This window comes from Phocoena sinus, chromosome X (genome assembly GCF_008692025.1).
Source record: "Phocoena sinus isolate mPhoSin1 chromosome X, mPhoSin1.pri, whole genome shotgun sequence".
In the NCBI taxonomy this organism is placed as follows: domain Eukaryota; kingdom Metazoa; phylum Chordata; class Mammalia; order Artiodactyla; family Phocoenidae; genus Phocoena; species Phocoena sinus.
Window position 1 is genome coordinate 16,398,346 of NC_045784.1, and position 26,812 is coordinate 16,425,157.

Genomic DNA, 26,812 nt, shown 5'->3' on the forward strand with positions numbered 1-26,812 from the left:
TCTAGGTATAAACCTACCTAAGGAGACAAAAGACCTGTATGCAGAAAATTATAAGACACTGATCAAAGAAATTAAAGATGATACAAATAGATGGAGAGATATACCATGTTCTTGGACTGGAAGAATCAACATTGTGAAAATGACTCTACTACCCAAAGCAATCTACAAATTCAATGCAATCCCTATCAAACTACCACTGGCATTTTTCACAGAACTAGAACAAAAAGTTTCACCATTTGTATGGAAACACAAAAGACCCCGAATAGCCAAAGCAATCTTGAGAAAGAAAAACGGAGCTGGAGGAATCATGCTCCCTGACTTCACACTATACTACAAAGCTACACTAATCAAGACAGTATGGTACTCGCAAAAAAACAGAAAAATAGATCAATGGAACAGGATAGAAAGCCCAGAGATAAATCCACACACCTATGGTCAACTAATCTATGACAAAGGAGGCAAGGATATACAATGGAGAAAAGACAGTCTCTTCAATAAGTGGTGCTGGGAAAACTGGACAGCTACATGTAAAGGCATGAAATTAGAACATACTCTAACACCATACACAAAAATAAACAAAATGGATCAAAGACCTAAATGTACGGCTGGACACAATAAAACTCTTAGAGGAAAAGAGAGGCTGAACACTCTTTGACATAAATCTCAGCAATATGTTTTTTGATCCACCTCCTAGAGTACTGAAAATAAAAACAAAAATAAACAAATGGGACCGAATTAAACTTAAAGGCTTCTGTACAGGAAAGGAAACCATATTCAAAATGAAAAGACAACCCACAGAATGGGAGAAAGTATCTGCAAACAAAGCGACAGACAAGGGATTAATCTCCACAATATACAAACAGCTCATGCAACTCTATGTCAAAAAAAAAACCAATCAGAAAATGGGCAGAAGATCTAAATAGACATTTCTCCAAAGAAGATATACCGATGGCCAAAAACCACGTGAAAAGATGCTCAACATCACTAATTTTCAGAGAAATGCAAATCAAAACTACAGTAAGATATATCACCTCAGACTGGTCAGAGTGGCCATCATCAAAAGGTCTACGAACAATAAATGCTGGAGAGGGTGTGGAGAAAAGGGAACCCTCCTACATTGTTGGTAGGAATGTAAACTGGTAAAACCACTATGGAGAAGAGTATGGAGATCACTTAAAAACCTAAAAATAGAACTACCATATGATCCAGCAATCCCACTCCTGGGCATATATCTGGAGAAAACCGTAATTCAAAAAGATACACGCACCCCAATGTTCACTGCAGCACTATTTACAATGGTCAAGACATGGAAGCAACCTAAATGTCCACTAACAGACAAATGGATAAAGAAGATGTGGTAGTGGGCTCCCCTGGTGGCACAATGGTTAAGAATCCACCTGCCAATGCAGGGGACACGGGTTTGAGCCTTGGTCCTGGAAGATCCCACATGCCACAGAGCAACTAAGCCCGTGCTCCACAACTACTGAGCCTGCACTCTAGAGCCCGTGTGCCACAACTACTGAAGCCCTCATGCCTAGAGTCCGTGCTCCACAACAAGAGAATCCACCACAATGAGAAGCCCGCGCACCTCAACAAAGAGTAGCCCCTGCTCGTCGCAACTAGAGAAAGCCCTTGCACAGCAACGAAGACCCAATGCAGCCAAAAATTAAAAAGATGTGGTACGTATATACAATGGAATATTACCGAGCCATGAAAAATAATGAAATAATGCCATTTGAAGCAACATGGATGGACCTAGAGATCGTCATACTAAGTGAGGAAAGAGAAAGGCAAACAGCATGTGGTATCACTCATATGTGGAATCTAATTTTTAAAAATGATACAAATGAACTTTTTTACAAAACAGAAACAGACTCACAGATCTTGAAATCAAACTTACAGTTACAAAAGGGGACACATGGGGGAAATGATAAATTAAGAGACTGGGATTAACATATACACGCTACTATATCTATAAAATAGATAACCAACAAGGACCTACTGTATAGCACAGGGAACTCTACTCAATATTCTGTGATAACTGATGCGAGAAAAGAATCTGAAAAAGAATTGATATATGTATACGTATAACTGAATCACTTTGCTGTACACCTAAAATTAACACAACACTGTAAGTCAACTATACTTCAATAAAATTTTTTAAAAAACAGGACAGATTGATATTGCCACTCAAAAAAAAATTCCAAGTAACTCATGTTCAATTGTAAAAACACCTCAAACCCAAAGTTGGCCTTTTTGCCTGACATTTGTCACTTGGGCCAGCTGACTGAGTTTGCTTGCAGAATTTCTACCACAATATTTGACCAGCTTACTTTTAGAACTTTTAAGACACTAAGTTAGTAGATTATAAATGATAAATATGATAAAACGCCAGATTGGAATTTTTATTATATATTCAGAATTGAGTTTTTTTTCCCTAAAGGGACTATAAATTTCCTAAAAGCTTTAATCATCACAGCAGTCAGTTGCTTTGCCGTTTACAAAACACTTCCATAGACATCTTGGTTGAAGTTTAGAACCACCCTGTGAGGCAGGCAGAATTGGTAACTGGCTCTACTTTGCAGGTGGGGAAATGAAGCAGAGAGAGTGTAACAGATTCGCCCAAGGTCACATAGCTAGGGCATGGCAGAGTCCTGTGCTCCCCAGGGCCCAGATGAGGCTTACTACTTATTGGACTCACTTTCTGAAATTGAGCCACCAGGGGGAGGGAGGGGCAAAACAGTTTATTTATCAATCTTAGGCAAACAGATCACAGAAAAAAAGGAAGAGGTCAAATTCAGATTTTCATTGACAAATGCACCCTGTGCTCTAATTACCTTCTAGTTCCCTCTGACGTAGGCCAGTCTCAGGGGAAAAGCCTGCATAAACTAAACCATCCTCCTTGACCGTGGACCCCACATACACCCTCTACCTATCCTGGCTGAACAAACCTTAAGAAGTGATATGCCATCAGGGACTGCAAAAAGCCAGGGTTAAAATCTATTCTTAGCAGGAAAGTATCTGAAATTTAAAAGCAAAGTGCCCTTCAGACAGACAATTTAAGAATCAGTTATAATGATCTCACTACATGTTTATATAAAACAAGAAAGACGGATGATATACAGGATTTTAGTTCATTAAAAACTTTTGAACATTATTTTATTGAAATGTCTTAAAAGGAGTTAAGTAAAACTTACTAAGTTTTACTTAGTAAGTAAAGTAAACTTTTACTTAGTAAGTAAGTAAACTTTCTACTGTGGTTTAAAAGTATCTGATTTCCGGGCTTCCCTGGTGGCGCAGTGGTTGAGGGTCCGCCTGCCGGCACAGGGGACACAGGTTCGTGCCCCGGTCCGGGAAGATCCCACATGCCGCGGAGCGGCTGGGCCCGGGAGCCATGGCCGCTGAGCCTGCGTGCCGGAGCCTGTGCTCCGCAACAGGAGAGGCCACAACAGTGAGAGGCCCGCGTACCGCAAAAAAAAAAAAAAAAGAAAAAAAAAAGTATCTGATTTCCAAAGCAAAGCATTCGTCAGTGAAACGATATGATGGCAAATGATTTACCGTATAGTAATCCTGAGACTGTACTGGCTCATGCCAGTCCTTAAATATATTCCAGGTTATCTGTAAGCCTATCTTGCTCCCAGTGGAAAATAAGAAATAATGAATATAAGTAAGGTTGGCTGTGCGTAAATGAAAACAACTAGATTTTAGAACAATTTTCCTGCTACAGACATTATAAAAAAAAAAAAAATCTGATTGGATTTATGGCAACACTGGCCATGTAAAAGCTACCTAAAAACAACAGAGCCCAGATTTACTGGACAGGAGGCACCTCTAGTAACTCCTACCAGAATTTACATCTTACTTCATCCACTGCTGCTCAATTCCAACATACTTGAGGGCAGGTCAATGGAAAGAATCTGTGAAGTGGAGGAGACAGCCTATGAATTCAGCGTCAGGAAGTCAACAAATCCTTACCAAGTGCCACATGGGATGGGTACTAGTCGCTTGGAGTATTAAGTTTCAACTGGGAGTGGGCTTGGGGGAGAGTGGGGACATCAGTAAACTACATCCTGTCCCCCATATTTTGCTTTCTAGTATCTTTTTTGGTAAGAATGACCTAAAAATAAATCATTTTTATACTTTATAAGTACGATTGAGATATGTCCATTTACCAGTTTTTTTCAAAAGAAAGATGCCATATGTAAGCAAACTATGTTTACTCACAGAGGTGAATGGATTCACTGGGCTTAATTTCAGACCACTCACAGTGAAATATCTGTGATATAAAGTATAGCATAATTTAAGTCACGTATATGTTGCTCTTCCAGCTAACAAGAGAAAACAAATGTGTAGCATTATACCGCAAACTAGGGTGCATTCATCGCTTCAAATGGTAACAGTATCGCCATCATCATCCGTGATGTCACACTTCACAGTTTTGCCTCCGGGTTCCCTGGGAGCCTTTGACTATACTACCTCATACTTTCACCTTCGGCAGCTTCCTTCAACTCTTTTATAAAGGGATCTGCTTTGACATGACTCTCTTTGGCAAACTTTTTGCGACATATTTCTTAAAGGCTTTTCGAAGCAGCAGCTAATGACCTCCTCTTCCAAAAGTTCTCTGTCATACATCACCTTCAAGATGTGGGCAGCTTTAGAGAAGGAGAACTTGATGTACTGCTACCGCACACCGTGATGAGGGTAATGCCGAGCTTTCCTGTTTATACTGGCAAAATTACAGGAAATTTCTTAATTCGTTCTCTTAATCGTCTCATTAAAATGACCGCCAGTCAACACAAGAGGACCCTTGGCTTTTACATCTACTTCAACGATACCCTCTTTCTTTTTAACAAAATCAACTGCTCCTTCAAGGTCATCACTAGGTGCCGGGCCTTTTGCTGAGTTTTCACCCATTCTGCGCTCTAAGCTTCCCAAGTGGTGTGCATCCCCACAGCCTGTGGAGGGCAACTGAGTTCATTTGGTGGTGGTGATGGTGGTGACTCGTTGCTAGATATGGGGCCATTTTTCTTTCTCTTTGACCCTTCTAATTTCCTTTTTTCCCCCCATGTACCCATTTCCTTTTTCTTAGGTGGTTCTTTGAGAATGAATATGCAGACCTTATGATCTGCATCAAGCATGCCTCGCTAGCCACAGGCTTTACAAAAATTACTTAGCAAGAACAAGTACTTTGGATGCAAGGTTTTCATTCTCAGGACAGAGAACACGTTTTTTAATGAACCCACCCACCAAGTCTTGAAACTTTAGCCTCGTGAGATCCAACGACAATCCAATGGTCATTCTAAACATCAAAATGGTCTTTGCTGCCAGCTCACAATCAATTGTGAGGGATACACCGGAGGCCAATCAAGCACCTTTATCATGTCAACCATCTCCTTTTGTTCCATTTATTCTATTTCTTTTGCCCCCCAACCTTAACAGTCACACAGAGTATCAGGTATGGACAGAACTGGTCTGATACAATGCAGCTGGCATTGAGGCTATTTTTGCTTACTGGTAAGCTTGGTAAGATGCAGAGATATTTTATTATATTCTGGTTACTACTGCTGCGTGAAAAAAATCACCTCAAAATTTAATGGTACAAGTTTGAGTTCTGGTTCCAAGTTAAGATGGAATAAATACATCCCACCCTGTCTTCTCCACGAATGCATCTATAAAAACTAGACAGAGTGGATGGAATAGCTATTTTAGGAGTGTGAAAAGTAAGTGCTAGCAAGCAGCCTGGAGAAGACGACTAGATTTCAGAGAACCACCAAATCGACAGCCAGTTTCACATTTTCCCCCAGTCTCGCCCAGCCTGGCCTAAAGGCAGCCTGAAACCCAGATCTGGGTGTTAGGTGCGGACACAGAGAGCATCAGGAGAAACCCTCTAGAAAAAGGCAGGAAAGGGGCCTCCTAATGCTCAGACGGAGTGAGGGAATTCTCTACGTCTTCCTCTTCCTTGTCCTCTTGTACCCCCAGGCCCCCTGCAATCCCACAGTGGTGACAGCAGAGACAGTCAGTGGCAGAGCGGGCCCACAGGTGCCTGCAACTCCGAGAGGGGAATCTTTTGCTCTAGTTGAAGGAGCTGTGGTCCCAAGGGTGGTGGCGGTGAATCTCCATCGCTTTTTTTTTCTCCTTCTGAATGCCTGGCCTCAGACATGGGCCCAGTTGTGGGAAGTGTGAGGCCGAATGGAATAACTGGCCACAGGACTGAAAAGGCAGCCCCAGTTAACCAGAAATCACAAAGCTGAACAGCACTAAAAGGGCTTTGAAGTCAGAACTGACACCACAACTGAAACGGACCTTGGCAACTTGAAACAACTAGGCCGACTGCCTGCTAAAGCAAAAATATCAACAGACTCCATAGGATATAAACAAGGGCCAGAATCTCATAAAATAATATTCAAACTGCTCGGGATAGGCTCCTCAATTACTTGGCATTCAAAGACGCAGGAAAATGTCAACTCACATGAGAAAAGACAATGGACAGACTCCAATGACAAGATGACCCAGACATGAGAATTATCTGACAATGACTTTAAAGCAGTTATTATAAAAAGTCTCCAAGGGCTTCCTTGGTGGCGCAGTGGTTGAGAGTCCGCCTGCCGATGCAGGGGATACGGGTTCGTGCCCCGGTCCGGGAAGATCCCACATGCCCCGCGGAGCGGCTGGGCCCGTGAGCCATGGCCGCTGGGCCTGCGCGTCCGGAGCCTGTGCTCCGCAACGGGAGAGGCCACACAGTGAGAGGTCCGCGTACCGCAAAAAAAAAAAAAAAAAAAAAAAAAAAAAGTCTCCAAGAAGTGAGGGTAAACACTCCTGAAAAGAATGGAAAAAATAGAAAGTCTTAACAACTAAAGAGCCAAATGAAACTTTTAGGAACGAAAATTTTAATAAGCAAAAGAAAAAACTCACTAGAGGGGCTCACAAGAAGAATGGAGATGATAGAGGGTCAGTGAAATTAAAGACGGTTCAATGGAAATGATCCAGTCTGAACAACAGAAAAAAGACAAAGGGTTTAGGCCCAAATGCAGAAAGATCTCCTAGGGACTTCCCTGGTGGCACAGTGGTTAGGAATCCGCCTGCCAATGCAGGGGACACGGGTTTGAGCCCAGGTCCGGGAAGATCCCACATGCCGCGGAGCAACTAAGCCCGTGCACCACAACTACTGAGCCTGTGCTCTAGAGCCCGTGCTCCACAAATGAGAGAAGCCACCGCAATGAGAGGCCCATGCACTGCAACGAAGGGCAGCCCCCGCTCGCCGCAACTAGAGAAAGCCGGCACACAGCAATGAATACCCAGTGCAGCCAAAAACAAATAAATAAATTTATTTAAATAAAAAAGAAAGATCTCCTAGAAATCAAGACCCTCTCCCAAAGACCCATAAACCAATAGGAAAAAAGGGGGGAGGGTTATAGATAGATAGCGCTCAGAAAAAAAGGGAAATATGCTCAACTTCGCTCAGAGTAAGAGAAATACAAACTAAAACTAATTGAGATACCATCCCTCAACCATCAGGTTAACAAGAGTCTAAAATATTGGCAACCTATTTTATTAGTGAGGCTGTAAAGAAAGATAATGGTATAACCCACAGATAGGAATCTGACACTGTTTACCAAAATGACAGGTGCATTTATTCTTTAATTCACAAATACCACTTTGGGCTACCTAATCACAAATACACCCATACATGTATTAAATGGCCCATGTATGAAGTTATTCATCGCAGCTTAGTAGCAAAAAACTATACATCCAGGTGTCCCGTAAAAAAGGTATTGGTAGAAAAAACAATGATACATCCACCCAATGAAGCTATAAAGAAGAATAAGGAAGCTATAAAGAAGAATAAGGAAGATTCCCATATTCTGATTTGGAAAGGTGTCCTGGCTAAACTGTATTTGGTCTGGTACCTTTTGAGTAAGAAAGGGAGACAGACAGTACATATTTTCCGCTCTGTGGGCCACACAGTCTCCACCACTGTAGCCCCAAAGTGGCCACAGGAGAATGGATGCGTTCCAATAAAACTTTAGTTACAAAATAAAGGCAGCCAGCTTGCAGGTTGTAGCTTGCTGACGACGGACATAAAGAAACACTGAAAGGATAAATAAGAACTAAAAAAACTTAGAGGAAACAGCACAGATGGGATAAAACCAGAGAAATTGGACTTCAAAATTAAAAACTCATGCGTTAAAGAACAGCATCGAGAAAGTTAAAAGATATATCACCGAACGGGATGAAATATTTGCAAATCGTATATCTGACAAGGGATTATGTCTCCAGATTATATAAAGGATTCTTACAGCTCAACAAGATGTCAAATAGCCCAAGTGAAAAAAAGGACAAAGGATTTGAATAGACATTTCTGCAAAGATATACAAATGGTCAATAAACACATGAAAAGACACTCAACATCCTTTGTCATCAAGGAAATTCAAATCAAAACCAAAATGAGATAACACTTCAAACCTACTAGGATGGCTATAATTTAAAAAAGAGAGAAAATAACAAGTGTTGGTGAGGATGTGGTGAAACTGGAACGCTCACACACTGCTGATGGGAATGTAAAATGGTGCAGCTGCTGTGGAAAATTTTTCTGGAAAGGAGTTCCTCAAAAGGTTAAATATAAGGTGGATGCAACCCAAGTGTCCATCAATGGATGAATGGATAAACAAAATGTGGTCTATCCATACAGCAGAATATTTATTATTCAGCCTTAAAAAGGAAGGAAATTCTGCCACATGCTACAACATGGATGAACTTTGAGGACATTATGCTAAATGAAAAAAGCCAGCCACACACACACCCAGAACACTGCACGATTCCACTTACAAAACGTACCTAGAGTAGTCAAACTCAGAGACAGAAAGTAGAACGGTGGTTACTGGCAGAGTGGGGAATCGCGGTTTAATGGGTACAGAGTTCTCGTTTTGTAAGATGAAAGAGTTCTGGAGACTGGTTACACAATATGAATGTACCACACTACTGAAAGGCACACTTAGAAACAGTTAAGATGGTAAATTTTATGATGTGTTTCTTTATCCCAATAAAAAACTTTTAAGAGAACATTAGAGTTACCATATGACCCAGAAATCCCACTGCTAGGTGTACACCCAAGAGAAATGCAAACAAAAGTCCACACACACAAAAAAAAAGTCCACACAAAAACTTGTAGCATTATTCACGACAGCCCAAACTGGAAATAACCCCATCAACGGAAGGACGGAAAAATCCAGTGTGGTGTATCCATACAACAAAATACTATTCAGCAATAAAAAAGTAATGAAGTACTGATGTATACCACAACATGGATGAATCTTGAAAACACATTAAGTGAAAGAAGACAGTCACAACGAACCAGCATTACACGATTCCATTTATATTGAATAAACAAATCTCTAGAGACAGATAGTTGTTACTCCTGGCCAGGCTGGCAAACAGAAGCGATCATACTCTGAGGTGCTGTCAGCATTCACTCGTCTTTTTTGATCCACGTGCTGGGTTACGTGGTGTGTACAGTTTGTGAAAAGTCACAGAGCAGTACACAAGACTGTACCCTTTCCTGTATATATGCTATACCTCAATTAGAAGGAAAAATCAAGAGCTCATCACAAAGTGGGGTTTTGTGCCTTCTCACCTCCTTTCTGCAGCACAGGACCAGGAAAAGAGTTAGCATGGATCTTCAACCTCAAAACTTGGGGGAAAAAAATTTTTTTTAACCAACTGCAGAACTATAACACGACCCTATGACAGGATGCTCGTCCAAAGGATGTGAGCCCCCAGTCTTTACTATTTCACAGAGCACATTTCCTTCCATACTGAGGTTCTGGTGTGTTTACTACTGGGAGCAAAAGGAAGGCAAAGACACGGGGGACTGACATTTACTGAGCGCTTACTAAGTTCAGGGCACTTGCTTGAATCTCTACCTAGAGGTTTGTTAAATGGGGGTCAGAGATGTTAAGTAAGTTATCCAGGGTCACACAGCCTATAAATGACAGGGCAGAAATTAAAACCTGATCCGTAAAGCCAATGTCCTTTCCCCTCTGCCACTCGTATTGCTGGGCGCAGTGGGATACAACGACGGAACACATGTTGGTAAAGTTTCATCACGGATCTGTTTTGTCAGTTTTTACTCCAGAAGGCAGAAAGGCAATTTGCCTAAAGGACAACCTGCATTTCATACACGTTCCTGGATGGTGAGATGAAAGAGAGGCAGCCATGGTCCTGCCAGCTAGACTCCAAGTCCTGGGAGTACTCATCCAGGGGCAAGACCCATCTCCCGGATGTTTAAAGCAAGGTGTCAGGCTTGGTTTATCCAAAGTCACCTGTGTCAAACTGAATTTGAGATGAATCACAGCCCTCAATGTAAAAGCTAAAACTATAAAGCTTTCAGAAGAACATGTAGAAGAGGAGCCTCAAAACCACAACCTGGACGTAGGCAAAGATTTCTTAGACAGGACACAGAAGGCAAACGTAACAGGAAAAGGGCCTAAATTAGATTTAATCAAAGTTAAAATTTTCTGCTCATCAAATGTCACAAGTAGATGAATAAGCAAGCCACAGTCTGGGAGCAAATGTTCACAAAATATACTTCCGACAAAGCACTTGAATCCGGAATACATAAAGAGCTCTTCTAATTCAATAATAAGATGACAACCCAACTAAACGGGTAAATGGCTTAAACAGACATCTCACAATGGAAGGTGTCTGCATGGCTAAACAGCACATGAAAAGGTGCTCAACATCACTGATCATCAGGGAAAGGTGACTTAAAACCATAATGAGAAACCACCACACCCCCCAACTAGCAGGGCCAAAACAGAAAAGCTCAGTAATACAAAGTGTTGGTGAGGGCAAGAAGCCACGGGAACCCTTGGTGCATCGGTGCTAGGAATATAAAATGGTACCACTTGGAAAAAAAAGTTTGGAAGTTTCTTAAATAGTTTAACATACACCTACCCTTTGATCCAGCCATTCCACTCCGAGGTATTTACCCGAGAGGAATAAAAAACATTTGCCATCAAAAAGACCTACATACAAATGTTCACAGTAGCTTGATTTATAATAGCCCCAAACTGGGAACAACCCAAACGTCCTTCAACAGGAGAATGGCTAAACCAACTGTGATATATTCACGCAATGGAATAGTACTTGACATTAAAAAGGAACAAGCTACTGATAACAGCAACAGTACGGATGAATCTCAAAAAAGTCACGCTGAGTGAAGGAAGCCCGACACTGAAGAGTACACACTGTCTGAGTCCATTTACATAAGACTCTAGAAAAGGCAAATCTAATCTAAGCGTAAGAGTCATTGCCCGGGGCCAGGAATGGGAGTAGAAAGGGGAATGAGTGGGAGGGGACATAGGCAACTTTCTGGGCAGATGGAAACTATACTGTGATAGGATTTGCTTACCTAGGTTTAGTCGTTTCTCAAAGTTGTACAACTAAGATTTGTGCATTTCAATGTATATACATTTTTACACTAACAATGTTGAAACGTATAATCAAGTACGGGGTGGGGAGTGGGGAGAGGTCAAGAAGAAATAAAGATGGCAGAATGTTAATAATTGTTGAAGCTGCGTAATGCACGTGCTTGAAATTTTCCATAATAAAAAAATTGAAGAAAAAAACCCATCTACATCGAATGCCCCCGCTCTCCCCCTGCCCCTCCGTGTCCAGTTCCGCCTGGCCGCTGGGCTGCCCTCCCGCAGCCCCAGCTCCTGAGTGAACTCTGCTTCCTGCCAAGGTCTGCCGCTTGACTCCTTTCTGCTCTACAACTCCCCACCACCAACCAAGCTCCCATAACCGCCAGGCGTTTTTGCCAAGCCCTGTCACACCCAATAGCTCAAAACCTGTTCAAGGGACTGGCAAACAACAAGCTTTCCAGCTTGCTTTTCAAGAGTTCAGTCCTCTCCCGCCTACACTGCCTGACCGGGATTTAAACGGCACCTGTCTCAAAGCCTGACACTTAGAAGGCTTTAAAAGATAGTTTATGGCTTGTATTCCAAAAATACGTCTGTAAGTTGACGACTGGGAACTGAACATGCATTTTCCCGCATAACAAATAATATACAGCCAGTAATGCAGTGGTCCAGTCCACAAATATCTATCTACCCACTGTATGCACTCAAGGCTCCAACAGCAAGGCCTCAATTCAATGCTACAGGTGCAACGCTTCTCTCATCAGTCAGTTCACGTGACTAAAAGTTGAGGAAAGTTCCAGGCTCAATGCTGAGTCAGTAGCAGTACAAGTGGTTCAAAAGGAAGGAGGCTCAGGGAAGGGCCCCTCTGGGCAAGCCAGCAGCCACGTGCAGCAGAGGACAGCTGAGGTCCGGCCAGGGGCTCGTGCGCACGGGTCCCTGGATGTACAGCCATTGTTGCCTGAGCCGGCTGGCAGGGAGAGAGGAAAAGTGGGAGAAGGCTTCTGACTTACAGCCCCATCTTTAATCTCCTACTGCACTTGCTTGAAATAAAATCACATTTATATTATAGAAAATAAACGTTATAGAACACGTGGACAAACAACAAGAACCAGTCTGCCCAGCACACAATCCAAACCACTGTTTCCATTCCAGTGTGGCCCGTGTGAGCTCTTCTACTCTCTTCTATTACATATGTACCACCCAGAAATGTGTCGTTAGGATGTACCGTATTTTTAATAAAATCACAATCGCAGTATGCCTGGCCACCATTTTCAACTTGGTTTCTACAGGAAACCACATTCTGATTTCCTCCTGAGGGCGCCCAACAAACTCTGCTTCATCTCGACAGGAGAAACCAAGTGTCATCTGTGTCCACTGAGAGTTATTCTAAAAAGGAGCTGGATACATATTCCTAGGAAACACCCAAAGTGTAGCAAAGAAAAGTGCATCTGGTTCCCTGCCATTGAAGAGTTCACTGTCTGGCAGAAGATCAACCATTAAATCAATAATTATTTAATCGCAATTGTGTTACTTGCTAGGAAAGAAAACCACAGTGTGCGTACAACTGATGGCGGGGGGCGGCAGAAGTTCGTGAAGGCTTCCGTGAAGACCTGAGATGTGAAGGCTGAGGGAGCTTTGGGCAGAGGAGGACTGCCAGGTGGTGGAGGGTGCCAGGATACGGTGGCTTCTAAGCAGATGACATGGACTGGAATGCACCGAGATTGGCCCAACCTTGAAAGACCAGTTACAAAGCTGCTGACAGTAAGCCGGGTGAGAGAAGCCAATGCTTGGACCAAGATGGTGGCAGGCATTTCTAGCAGAACGCACAGCACGCTATGTTAGTCAGGACGAGCTAGGCTGTGCTGACACATCAGACAAATCCCCCAAATTCCAGGGGCTTAACTGCCATCTTGAACACACAACCTTCAAGTTTGCCATGACAGAGGCACACTTCCCTGGTAGAGAGAAGGGAAGCAGGTTTGAGAACCATTTGGAAGCAACAGGCTGGATTTGGCCACGAGGGACAGGACGGAGTCAAGAATGACTCCTAGGCTTCTGACGTGAACAGCTAAATCGATGATTTCCCTCATCAAAGTTTACTTACATAAGGGAAGGCAATGTCTAACTATCGCCCTTACATTCTGCTGGAAATATTGATAGATTTGGCCAGTCTCCTGACCATGTATAGGTGGCACACCAAACGTGCATTCTACGACCACCACAGCCATGTGTCCACAGGACTGTCTTTCTTGGAACTTCGTGCATTTTCCAGAATGGTGAGGAAAGGGTATGCACCAAATTATTAGAAGTCTTAAGACGCCTTTAAGTCGCTCTCTCTCTCTCTTTTCTTTTCTAATATTTATTTATTTATTGGGCTGTGCCGGGTCTCAGCTGCGGCATGCGGGACCTTTTCAGTTGCAGCATGCGGGATCTAGTTCCCTGACCAGGGACTGAACCCGGTCCCCCTGCATTGGGAGTGTGGAATCTTAGCCACTGGACCACCGGGGAAGACCCTAAGTCTCTTTCTTAAGCAGGAGCCAATGCACCTGTGGATTAAGCCCATTAAAGTCAGCTGAGAGACACATTCAGGCATTTCTAGCAGAACGCACGGCACGCTATATTAGGATGAGCTAGGCGATGCTGCCACGTGAGACAAATCCCCCAAATCCCAGGGGCTTAACTGCCATCTTGAACACACAACCTTCAAGTTTGCCGTGACAGAGGCAAAGAGAGATGGAGGCGGCGTATCATCTAACTCTCAGTCGCTTTCAAAGTGACACTTGTTGATGCTGCTCACATTTCATTGGCCAGGACTCGTCAAAAGAACCCCAGCTAACTGCAAAGGAGATTAGGCAATGTGGAAGACTCGACGGAAGCCTGGTGGGCACGCTCTATGCCACACAACGCATCAAGCAAACGAAGAATCCATGAATAACATCATAGAAGGTGAAGCGAGACACGACCCACATGAAGGGCAGAGAATGGAACTAGAGCTGGCCTTATTTTAAACCATTATATATCCTTTTTTGTTGCAAAACTCCCAATCTTACTGTTGGATAAAAACCAACAGAATCACTCCAGTATCATTTAATACAAAAGGAAAAAATTACCTAGCCTCCAAAACCAGTGAAACCAGGGAAGAAGCTAGAATGTCTCCTCCCGTGGCTGGTATGAACCTGATGGCCCAAGCATTTCCATTCCATTTTCTTGGCCCACAGCAGCATAGTGAGGGGCCCCACGACTGGCATATATTTTTACCAGTGACAGTCCATTACATGAGATGACACATGACCTGACTTTCTCTTGGAAAGGCATGCCCTAGGAGACAACTTTCTAGCAGTTGGGCTATATTTTCATAACCCAAGTTGCACTCTCTTACCACTATAAAAACCACCCCCAGGGCTTCCCTGGTGGTGCAGTGGTTGAGAGTCCGCCTGCCGATGCAGGGGACACGGGTTCGTGCCCCGGTCTGGGAAGATCCCACATGCCGCGAAGCGGCTGGGCCCGTGAGCCGTGGCCGCTGAGCCTGCGCGTCCGGAGCCTGTGCTCCGCAGCGGGAGAGGCCACAACAGCAAGAGGCCCGCGTAACGCAAAAAAAAAAAAAAAAAAAAAAAAAAAAACCACCCCCAAGTCTTAGGAGCCTGACTAAATAAAAGCTTCTCTCTTGCTTATGCAAAATCCAAAGCGGATGATTCTGGTCCTACAGCTATCCTCAAAAGAGTGGTTCAGGGATCCAGGTACCTTCCATCATGTGCTACTGCCATCTTCTATAGCCAGCCTCCAAGGGCCCCACGGAGACCACAGAAAGGGATGAGAGAGCACGAGAAGATCTACAGATATGCCAACGCCTTGGCCCAAGGTGATAGACATGACTAATACTCACATTTCATTGGCCAGAACTAGTTATATGGCCCACACAGACTCAAAGGGTGCTGGAAAATGTAGTCCCTGCTTCCCAGCAACAAGGAGGAGCATCAATCTCCCGACCACCCAGCTACCTCTGCCACACTTTGCATCCTCCACATGACTCCTGCCAGAAAAGGGGAATCATCAGGACAGAGCGAAGTCAAGTAACTAACCTGGAGACTGATGTCTTGGTTTTTTAATCAATGTTCAGGAAATGCAAGGATTTCCTGTTGCAGGTGGCAATGCCTCCCAACGTTTGAAATCACTGTGAACATAGCTGAAGAAAAAAAATCAGAAGCAGGGCCCCCGAGTCAGGAAAGTAGCATGTGTGTGAGGTTCAGAGAGGAGGGAGGGCAGGCAGAGTCAGGCACATCAGGTATGGGAAGCTCACCTGAGTCCCAGGTCCTGATCAAAGGGGCCGTTCTTGTCACTGGAGCAGTTAATAGCTAACTCAATAACCACAATAAGTGTATTCAACTACAGCATCCTGGGAGAACAGTTTCTGTGGTCAAAATGTTTGGGAAAGCATGAGACAAGAGTTACCCAGGTTTCCTTCCTGTAGGATGTCCGAGTTTTCCATATATTCACAAGCACTGAGAACCTCCAGGAGGGAGACACAGCATGCACCCGAGGAAGCAGAGGAGGCTGCTCTGTGCAAACACACCCAACACACACAGTACATTAGCTAAAGTCGTGACTATGAATTCTGTTCAAGGAGAGAAACGGGCACCTCAACGAAAGGCGCCAAGGCATATTCAGAAAAGGCGGTTTCTTCTAAAAAACAAAAAAAAGAGAGACATGTTTCGTTCTCCAAATCCTAGAAGTAACCGAGTGATTGACCCTCACTTGCTGAATTTGATAGCTTTACTGAACGAGACTCTCATCTTTGAGGATGGATGCTGGATGTTAAAAACAAACAAACAAAAAACCCAAAAGAAACAAAAAACCAGGTCCTTCTATGGGCCAAAGGCACACAGAGATGAGCACCACCTCTGCTAAAAGTAAAAAGAACGTCCCTCAAAAAATTAAACCTTGAATTACCGTTTGACACAGTAATTCCACGTCCCGGTATACACCCAAAAATGTGAAAGCAGAGACTTGAACAGAAATTTATCCACCATGGTCATTACAGCATTATTCACCATAGCCTAAGACATCACGCTAAGTGAAATAAGTCAGTCACAGAAAGACAAATACTGTATGATTCCACTCATATGAGGCATCTAGAGTAGTCAAATTCACAGAGACAGAGGGTAGGACAGTGGGTAGCAGGGGCTGGGGAGTGAGGAGTGGCAAGTTATTAAGGGGTACAGAGATTCTGTTTGGGATGATGAAAAAGTTCTGGAAATGGATAGTGGGGATGACTGCACAGCAGTGCGACTGTACTTAATGACTCTGAAATCCACACTTAAAAAAGGTTTCAACAGCAAATTTTATATTACGTACACTTTACCATAATTTTTTTTTTAAAAAAAAGCCAACGAGATGCTCCTCAGCCCTCATGGCTTATGGCGGTTTTCTTTCACAACAGTGCCCACGTGCCCCCTTGCATGGGTTGATGGCTCTCCTGCAGCCCATCAAATCACCCAGGCACTGGTGGCACATAACCTCCTATTCAGACCCACAAAGGACCACATAAAACTGCACAAGGAGATGGAAAACACGATCCAACCCAGCCTTGACTCATTATGACAACAGGAGATGGGAAGTGCTTAAATTTCACATCTACGATTCCCCACCCCCCCCCCCCCCCCGCCCGAAACACACCTGGGACAGTTCAACAGTTCTTGGAGAGCAAGGTTGTAGAACTTTTACAAAAAAGCCAAAGTGACAGATTTATATCTTTTTGGTGGAGACACCAAAAAGCTGTGAGTGGCAGAGATTAGGAAGCCGGGGTGGGGGCGTGGTGTCTGTTTAAATCCGTGAACCGACTTCTTGGAGTTTCGTATATTGTTTGTCAAACCTATGAAAAGAACTTACTAGTTATGATGATGTACTGAAAAACGATTTATTCAAGACCAGGCCAAGGTCAACCAAAGGAGGTACATACTGCAGCTGAAAATTCTAGGCAATCAGGACCCAGAACAAGAAAAGGTCATGTGCTCTTTGTGTAGCTCTGGAATTGAAAGCCCAAGATTTCTGCTTGAATGAATCTTCGCACCCAACCAGAAGGAAGGGGTCCTGGTAGTAGATGAAGGCTTGTTTTACACACACACACACGCCAATTTTCAGAGTCGGCACCAGCAGGCAGGAGGCTACAGCTGTGCCTAATGGCCAAATGGACATTTAACCATTCAGAGAAGAGTCTGTTCAAACTCCATTTTCAGCAGAGAATGAACAGAAGTCGAGAAAACTGAGTGGTTCCAGGTGAAATGGGCTCCTGAACAACTTTTCTAAAAAAGACGTTGCGCTGAAGAGTCTACTCTGAGCGGTCAGAAACATCCAGGGAGTGTTTTCAAAGGCCCAGCAGCCACTTGTTTAAACAAGCCCGCTCCCCCACCCCGCTCCCAGCTGGGGAGGATTTGCTCTGCAGAAAACAGATCCCGGCAAAGAATGGATGGTAATAAAGCTAGCTTACCATCTCATCAGCACGGTGTGGCCGCCGCCATTTACCTTCTCACAAGCTTTGGGGGTCAGGGCAGGCATGTTACTCCTGTTTGACCAGTGGAGAAACCAAGGCACAGGGTCTCCCAGGTGAACTACTGTCCCACAATGCTTGTGAGCATCACCCAAGTGCCAGAGGCTTGTCACGTAGCTTCCAAAGGTTCGGTATGGAAAACAGCCAGGCAACAATCAGTTCCACACCTGGAGGAACTCGTGCCAATCAAAAGTACTGATTTAAGGCTGGGTTCTTCTGGCACACTTATTACAGTGAGCTGAGTGTCCCGTTCTGGCAACGGAGGAGATCCTGAAGCCGGGAATGTTTGTGCGCTACAGGATAAAATATATCTGTCACACTGGTAGTAGAGCACAGCCCCACTGTCAATCTGTGTTAAGTGTGCAGAAGAACACCGGGGCATTTCTAAGAGACGCCCCCTCCCCCCATCCCCCATTGTAATAGACCATTACCCACCCTTGACTGAAAAATGGAATCATGTGGGAAGCATTCGACAAGCCTGAGGCCTCAGATTCTGATGTCATTCGTCTGGGATACAGTCTGGGCATTAGGAGTTTGAAAAGCTCCCACAGGTGATTCTAACGTGTAGCCAGGGTTGGGACCCACAGGAGTGAGAAACTAACAGGTGAATAACTAGTGGAGGGCGGGGAACTCAGCCTCGACTGGGTTATAGGCTGTTTCTTGGATCATCTGATGTTTAAGAAAACTGAATAAAGAACTAGGAATGCCAGGGGCCTCTGTTTTCTTACCTGTAAAGGGTACAAGGCTACCTACTCTGCCCTCCCCAAAACGTGGGGCGGTCTTGTTGAAAGAGTCAGCTGGTGCTAGGATGGGGAAGAAGAGCTGGTGCTTCGGTGGCGTGGGCGAAGATAAGGAAAACTAGGAGGGGTGGGGTGGGGGCGAAAGGGGACACCGCCTCACCTGCGTCGTAGAAGGCGTCGAGCACGGCTGTCTCCCCAAAGTCGAGCTCCCCGAAGGGCACGAAGGTGAGGTGGGCGCCCTCGGCATCGCAGGCCCGCAGCAAGCACTGCCGCGCCCCCGCCTCGGGGCCGCCGGCCGCGCCACCCTGGGGGCTCTCGCTGCGCACGTACACGGCCCGCAGAGCCCGCCGCGGCCCGCCCCCGCCCTCGCCTCCAGCCCCCTCGCCCTCGGCCGCCCCCTCGGGCTCCAGCGGCCACGCCGGCCCCGCCGCGCCCTCGTCCCCCGGCGGCAGCGGGCACTGTGCGGACTCGGCCGCCACCCCGAGCTCCCCAGCCGGGGGAGCCCCGCCGCCGCTCTCCATGTGGCGTCCCTGCGCGCCCTTCCTTGTCCCACCTCCGCGCGAGTGGCCGGCGGCTGTGGCACCTGCTCCTGCGACGCGGGAAGGGTGCTGGGGAACCCAGCGCCCGCCGGTGGCCCCGCGACGGGCAGGCGACGGCGGGGCCCCTCGGCTACACGCAGAATCCCCAGCCCCGCAGCCCCTGAGCGCCCTTTGAAGGCTCGGGAAGGAGAGGCGGGGTCTTCGGACGTCAGGGCGAGCGGAGGGCGGGGGGAGGTCCGGGAAGGGCGGCGGGGCAGGAGCCCGCCGGGCGCCCCCTGCCGCCTCCCCCCGGGCAGCGCCCTAAGAAGGGCGGATTCACGAATTTCAGGGTTTTGCTGTTGTTGCCGTCCCTCCAGCCTTAGGAGTCCCATTTTTTCCCTCAAAACAATTTGAGGCTTTTCAAGGAGAGTAAAAGCTCTTTCAAAGCGCCAGCTGGATGTAAATCTTCAATTCCAAACTAAATACAGGTGTAATGTTAACCCAGAATCGAGATAAGATGCTTATTTAAAATACCTCTGAGTTTGTACTTCTTGTCCCCAGTTGCCAAGAGCATGGCCCTCCTGAGCTCATGCCCTGGAGACCCGCTTGTCCTGACTTTCACTGTGACCTTGACGAAAACACCGTGATGCACCAGCATCAAATTTTGTTGGCTTGGAAAATAGACTCCAAGTAGCCTGCCTGCCGGATCGAAGAAATGCTGTGAACCCAAAGGGCTCTTTACTCTGGATCTTACCCACCTCACGATTTTAGGCCCAAGTATTAAAAAGTAGTATTACCACTGCAGGTAGTACTTGTATATATTTAAAAGGTAGGATGCACTGGACGTTGTCACAAGGTTTTGGGGTTTTGGTGGTTTTCTTTTTTTTTTCTTTTCTTTTTTTTTTTTTTTTTTGCGGTATGCGGGCCTCTCACTGTTGTGGCCTCTCCCGTTGCAGAGCACAGGCTCCGGACGCGCAGGCTCAGCGGCCATGGCTCACGGGCCCAGCTGCTCTGCGGCATGTGGGATCTCCCCGGACCGTGGCACGAACCCGTGTCCCCTGCATCGGCAGGCGGACTCTCAACCACTGCGCCGCCAAGGAAGCCCGTTTTCATTTTTAATAATAGTTTTATTGAGATATAACTCACAAACCATCCAATTAACCCATTTAAATAGTTGTTAGTTTATCCGCGGAGTTGAGCAGCCATCATCATACTGTTTTAGAACATTTTCATCACCCCCCAGCAAACCCCAGTACTCATCAACAACAGTCTCTCTCCACCTCCCACAACACCCCTCAGCCCCAGGCAACCACCAATCTACTTACTGTCTCTATAGATTTGGCTGTTCTGGACATTTCCTATAAATGGAATCATACAATGTGTGGATAGAGGTTTTCATTTGTTCTGGGTGTATACCTAGAAATGGGATTTCTGGGTCATATGGCAACATTATGTTTAAGCTTTGGAGACGCTACCACTGCTTTCCAATGTGGCTCCACCATTTTATATTTCCACCAGCAGTGTACAAGCATGCCAACTTCTCCACACTCTCACCAACACTTGTTATTGTCTTTTTGATTATAGCCATCCTAGTGGGAGTGAAGTGATAGCTCACTGGGATTTTGATTTGCGTTTCTCTTAAAGACTAATGACGTTGAGCATTTTGTCGTGCGCTTATCCTCTATTTGCATCATTTCTTTGGAGAAAAGTCCATTCAGACCCTTTACCCTTTTAAAAACAGGATGTTTGTCTTTTTATTATTGAATTGCAAAAGCTCTTTATATATTACAGATACAAGGCCCTTATCAGATATGTGATTTGCAAATACTTTCTCCTCTTCTGTGGGCTGTCTTTTTACTTTCTTGATGGTGTCCTTTACAGCATATCACAAGCCATTTTGACACAAGCAGGATAGGACTTACCTTATAAAACAACACTTTGCCTTCTCTTCATGTTTCAGCAATAATATAGTCCATCCCTCTACCTCACCCCCAAAAGAAAGCAGAAACCACCAGCATAAATCTTTGGAGAAATTCTAATTCCTGTCCTGGTAGAAATTAGCAATTTCACAAGTGATATCAATGTGCAACCTCTTTTGTAGCCAATGAATGGAAAATGGGCTCTGAGGAAATCTGAAAAAACACACAGGCCAGAATTAGGAAGAGGGAATCTAGAGAAAACTTCCAACACTTCTAAGGTTTTTTTAAAAAGTACGATGCTATAAAAGGACACATTTTCTTTGTAACCTTGTAATGCATAATAATAATTTTCCTAATATGCCTGTTCATCTGAGATTAGTTCAATGGCTGGCACAGCCTTCAGAAGGGCAGAGATGGCCACTTCACAATTGCTTGCCAATGTCTTGCTGTTGCCTGCACTTCAATCTTCCTATGTTTCTTCCAGCTCTGACTAGGCCCTGCTGACTAAGTGAGACTCATAGGAAGTGTGAATTCTCGCTTGAATAATATCTTTCTTTAAACACAACCCCTGCCGAGTAAAGAACCTGGCTAGCAGGTGCCTTCCTCACAGTTGGCATGCACAGCCCACCTTCTCATTGTTTCTAGTAATTCGCACACCTGAAACATGTCCCAGTCCCTTCTCCCAATGTCCTTCCTACCTCCCCTGCCCCAGCCCCACTGATGAGGAAATTGCAAAATGCTGGATTAGTCTTTTCCTTTTAGTTGAACAATTGTTTGTTCTTACCTGCGCCTTGCCCCTTACTAAGTGCACATCCTGGAAAACACTTTGCCCCAGTGCAGAGATGTCATTTGGACTGGCACAGGGAATTGAAGAATAGAGTAGAGGCACTGTAGCTAAAGAGTAAGATTAAATCTAGGTGTTCTTCTCATTTCCTCCATTTTATTTTAGGTTGTTTATTCATACCAGTTGTGGTCCCACTAGTTAGTTCTTTGACTCACACTGTAAATATTTTAGTTACCACTTGAGTGGCAATTTCATTACTTTTTTCCTAAGAAAATACAGTGTACCCAAGGGCCAAGCAAATAGTGACAAAAGGGAAACAACCAGGTTGCACAATAGTATATGTATTTGGAAAAACTCTAACATATGTAGTAATTCAACAAGGATTTCTTGAGCATCTATTGTGTGTCAGGCACTGTCCTTGGTGCAGAGGTTATCATAGTGAACAAGACAGCCAAAGTCCCTGCCATTATGTTATAAGTAGATAGACAGATATGTCTATAGACAGATATACCTGTGTATAGATGCTATGAATATTGTATGGACATAGATTATTATAATCTGCCATAAAGTACAAGAAAAACAAACAGGGTGGATGAAACTCATAAGAAGCATTAAGCATAGATTATATGTAAAATACTAGTTTATGAAATATAGGTGAAAATTTATTTTAAAAAATTATTTATTTTTGGCTGCATTGGGTCTTTGTTGCTGCACGCGGGCTTTCTCTAGTTGTGTTGAGTGGGGGCTACTCTCTGTTGTGGTGTGTGGCCTTCTCAGTGCGATGGCTTCTCTTGTTGCAGAGCACGGGCTCTAGGTGCGTGGGCTTCAGTAGTTGTGGTGCACGGGTTCAGTAGTTGTGGCTCGCGGGCTCTAGAGCGCAGGCTCAGTAGTTGTGGCTCGCGGGCTCTAGAGCGCAGGCTCAGTAGTTGTGGTGCACGGGCTTAGTTGCTCCGCGGCATGTGGATCTTCCCGGACCAGGGCTCGATCCCGTGTCCCCTGCATTGGCAGGCGGATTCTTAACCACTGCACCACCAGGGAAGTCCCCATAGCATGTTTTAATTATACACCATGAGTGAGCAAGTAGATTGTGAGAAAAAGGTGGACTTCATAAGATTTAGTTAAAATAGTAAGTTATTCCCCTCTATGACATGTTGTAGATGGAATAGATGATGGAACAAACAAGACTATCACTTACAAATAGATAGGAATGGAAAGACCAAGTCATTAGGTATGAGCCTGCAGTCTCTGAACTCACAGTTATGTCACCCCTAAATCAACCACCCATTCTGCTCTCACATTTGCCCTCTATCTTCTTGAAGGTATAGAATAGAGTTATAATAACTGTTTTAATATCCTTGTTTATGAATACTATTATCTGTTTTATTACTGGATCTTTTCCTGTTGGTTGATTTTTCTCCTCATTGTGGGTCATTTTTTTCCTGCTTCTTTGCATGCCTGGTAATTTTTTATTAGATGCCACACATTGTGAATTTTACCTTAATGAGTACTGTGTATTTTTGTATTCCTATAAATATTCTTGAGCTTTGTTCTGGGACACAGTTAAGTTATTTGGAAATAGTTTGATCCTTCTGAGGCTTCCTTTTAAGCTTTGTTTTAAATGGGATCAGAGCAGCCTTTAGGCTAGGGGTAATTAATCCCTACTACTGAGGCAATGCCTCTCTGAATATTCTACCCAATGTCTTGGGATTTATGAAGTTTTTCCATTCTGGCCAGTGGAAACAGAAACTATCTGGGCCCTGTGGGACCTCCAAGGATCGGTCCCTCTAATCCGTTCAGGTAGTTCTTTCCCCAGCCTTGAGTATTTTCTTTACACACAGGTGCTGGTCCGTACTCTACTGAAGATTCCCGATCTACACACCTCTGGAACTCTGTGCAGCCTTCTCCTCCCGAGTACTCAAACCGTGGCCTCGTTGGCATTCCAGCTCCATAAGCTCAACTTCGAATGATAACTGGGCTCCCCTCGGCTTCCCTTTCTCTGTTCTATGGCCTGGAAACTCTCTCAGGCCCGTAAACTGGGAAATTGCAGGGCTCTATTTGTTTCCCCTTTCTCTGAGATCTCTGTCCTGTGTTGCGCTCCTTATATGATTTTTGCAACTTTTTCTGGAAAAGTCTAAAATTCTTTTAAGATGAGAAGACTTAAAAGTTTCAACATTAAAAAGAAAAGCATTTCTCCCTTCTCCACTCTAGGCCCGCTCCAGGCTGCCCACTTGCAGCAGGAAAAGGAGGAGCGGTGTTGGCTTCTCCCCTCTTCCGCCATGCCGGCCACCTCTCCAAGATGCGGGTGTGCAGGGAGAGGAGCTGAGGCAACCCCACTTATGGGTTGCTCATGCTGGGACCATACCCGGTCCAGGGGAAATGCATACCCGTCACCGCACACTTGTCTTCCATGTCCTGACAACTTCTTGGGAACATACGTAGCAAGCCATCTTTGAGTCCTTTCCCTAGGCTCACGGTGAGTAGTAGGCAACTCTCCAACACCCCCATTGGCAGAGAGGAACTCACCAGCACACCAGTCTCTCTCCAAAACACTCTTCTAATTTCCAACTCTCTTTTCTGGGAATGCCCAGCCTCACTGTGAAAATGAGTATTTTGTTTCTGGTAAGAGAGCTTCCAGAGCGCTCTTTTCTCTCTGCCATCAACTTTCTGCTGTCAGTGACATTCCAGATGATGCCTGCTTCATCAGCCTAGGGCCTGGAGTGAAGATGATGATAAGGTGAACCAAAGCCCCCACTTGTCCTAAAATGGACATTGAATAAGAACTTGAAAGAGATAAGGGTGTTAGCCATGCAGATCTGTACAGGAAGAGCACTGCAGGCAGAGGCAAGGGTCAGTGCAAAGGCCCTAAGGCATCCTAGCATGCTCAAGCAACAGCAAGGCCAGAATCTCTAGATATTTAGAATCCCATCATCTCATTTTTTAAACAGTAGTTTCTAGAAAGTTCTTCCATATATTTAAATGAAATCTTCTAACTACCACCCATTTATTCTTTTTTAAAAATATTTATTTATTTAATTAATTAATTTTATTTTTGGCTGATTTGTGTCTTCGTTGCTGCACATGGGCTTTCTCTAGTTGTGGCGAGCGGGGGCTACTCTTCGTTGTGGTGCGCAGGCTTCTCATTGCGGTGGCTTCTCTTGTTGTGGAGCACAGGCTCTAGGCGCGCGGGCTTCAGTAGTTGTGGCACGTGGGCTCAGTAGTTGTGGCTCGCAGGCTCTAGAGCGCAGGCTCAGTAGTTGTGGCGCACGGGCCCGGCCGCTCAGTGGCATGCGGGATCTTCCCGGACCAGGGCTCAAACCTGTGTCCCCTGCATTGGTAGGCGGATTCTTAACCACTGCATCACCAGGCAAGCCCCCACCCATTTATTCTAATTTAATTCTCCTTCCACATGGCAGCTTTCCAAGTACTGCCCGCAGGTTTCTCCCACCTCCCACACCCTTCGATCATTTCTCCATGACACAATATCCAGGCTACTCACCACCTTGATGACTCTCCTCAGGAAGAGTCCCTATTTGTCTCTATTGCTGTTCTGTGCGTACAGAAGACTTTTTTAAAATTAAACTTTATTTTGAGATGATTGGAGAAATCATACAGAGATCTGGTGTAGCCTTTAACCAGCTTGCCCCAATGGTAACATCTTGCCAAACTGTAGTACGCTATCAAGGATACTGATATCAAGATATCAGGATATTGACATTAAGACAGTCAACATACAGAACAGTTTCATCACCACGAGGATCCCTCCTGCTGCCCTTTGACTGCCACACCCATCTCCCTTCTCACCCCTCATCCCTAACTGCTGGCAACCACTAATCTGATCTCCATTTCTATAATTTTGTCATTTCAAGAATGTTATATAAATGGAACCATAGAATATGTAACCTTTAAGGATTGTCTTTTTTCACCCAGCACAGTTCCCCTGGGATTCATCCAAGCGGTTGCATCAGTAATGCTTTCCAATTATTGCTGAGCACTATTCCGTGGTATAGATGCATGACAGCTTCGTTATTAATCATGCACCCACTGAAGGACACCTGGGTTGTTTCCAGTCCTGGGTTATTATGAATAACGCTGCGATGAACATTCATGTACGGGTTTCTGTGTGAACGTAAGTTTTCATTTCTCTGGGGTAAATGCCCAGGGGTGCAAATTCTAGGTCATATGGTAGCTGCCTGTTTAATTTTTTAAGAAACTGCCACATTGTTTTCCAGAGTGGCTACACTGTTTTACACTCCCACCAGCAATGTACAAGCGATCCAGTTTCTCCACATCCTTACTAGTATTTGGTGTTATCACTGTAAAAAATTTTAGCCATTTTGATAAGTGCATAGTAATATCTCACTGTGGTTTTAATTTGCATTTTTCCAACGGATAATGACGTTTAACATCTTTTCATGAGCTTTTCTGCCATTTGTTTATCTTCTTTGGTGAACATCTGTTCATATCTTGTGCCCATTTTCTAACTGGAATGTTTGGTTTTTCACTGTTGAGTTTTGAGTGTTTTCTATATATTCTAGATAGCAATTCTTTGTCAGATATGGGGGTTGCAAATATTTCTCTCCCAGTGTGTAGCTTGTCTTGTTATCCTCTTTTAATAGACAGAGCAAAAGCTTTTAATCTTTTTAAAAAATTCTTTTCCATTATGGTTTATTACAGGATACTGAGTATAATTCCCTGTGCTATACAATAGGACCTTGTTGTTTATCCACACTATATATAATGGTTTGGATCTGCTAGTCCCAAACTCCCAATCCAATCCTCTCTCTCCCCACCTCCCCCTTGGCAACCACAAGCCTGTTCTCTATGTCTGTGAGTCTGTTTCTGTTTCGTAGATAAAAGCTTTTAATCTTGATGAGGCCCAATTTATCA

The 26,812-nt window shown here is 44.6% G+C and overlaps 1 protein-coding gene across 1 annotated transcript in view; it reads right to left on the reverse strand.

The window, feature by feature from the left end:
- The window catches only part of MAP3K15 (mitogen-activated protein kinase kinase kinase 15), a 148,967-nt gene extending 129,560 nt beyond the window's left edge, over nt 1-19,407 (reverse strand). Inside the window, 1 exon segment of the mRNA XM_032619352.1 lies at nt 18,865-19,407. Within this exon segment, the coding sequence (XP_032475243.1) occupies nt 18,865-19,225 (361 nt within the window). The 5' untranslated portion in view covers nt 19,226-19,407.
- Between the last annotated feature and the right edge of the window lie 7,405 nt (nt 19,408-26,812).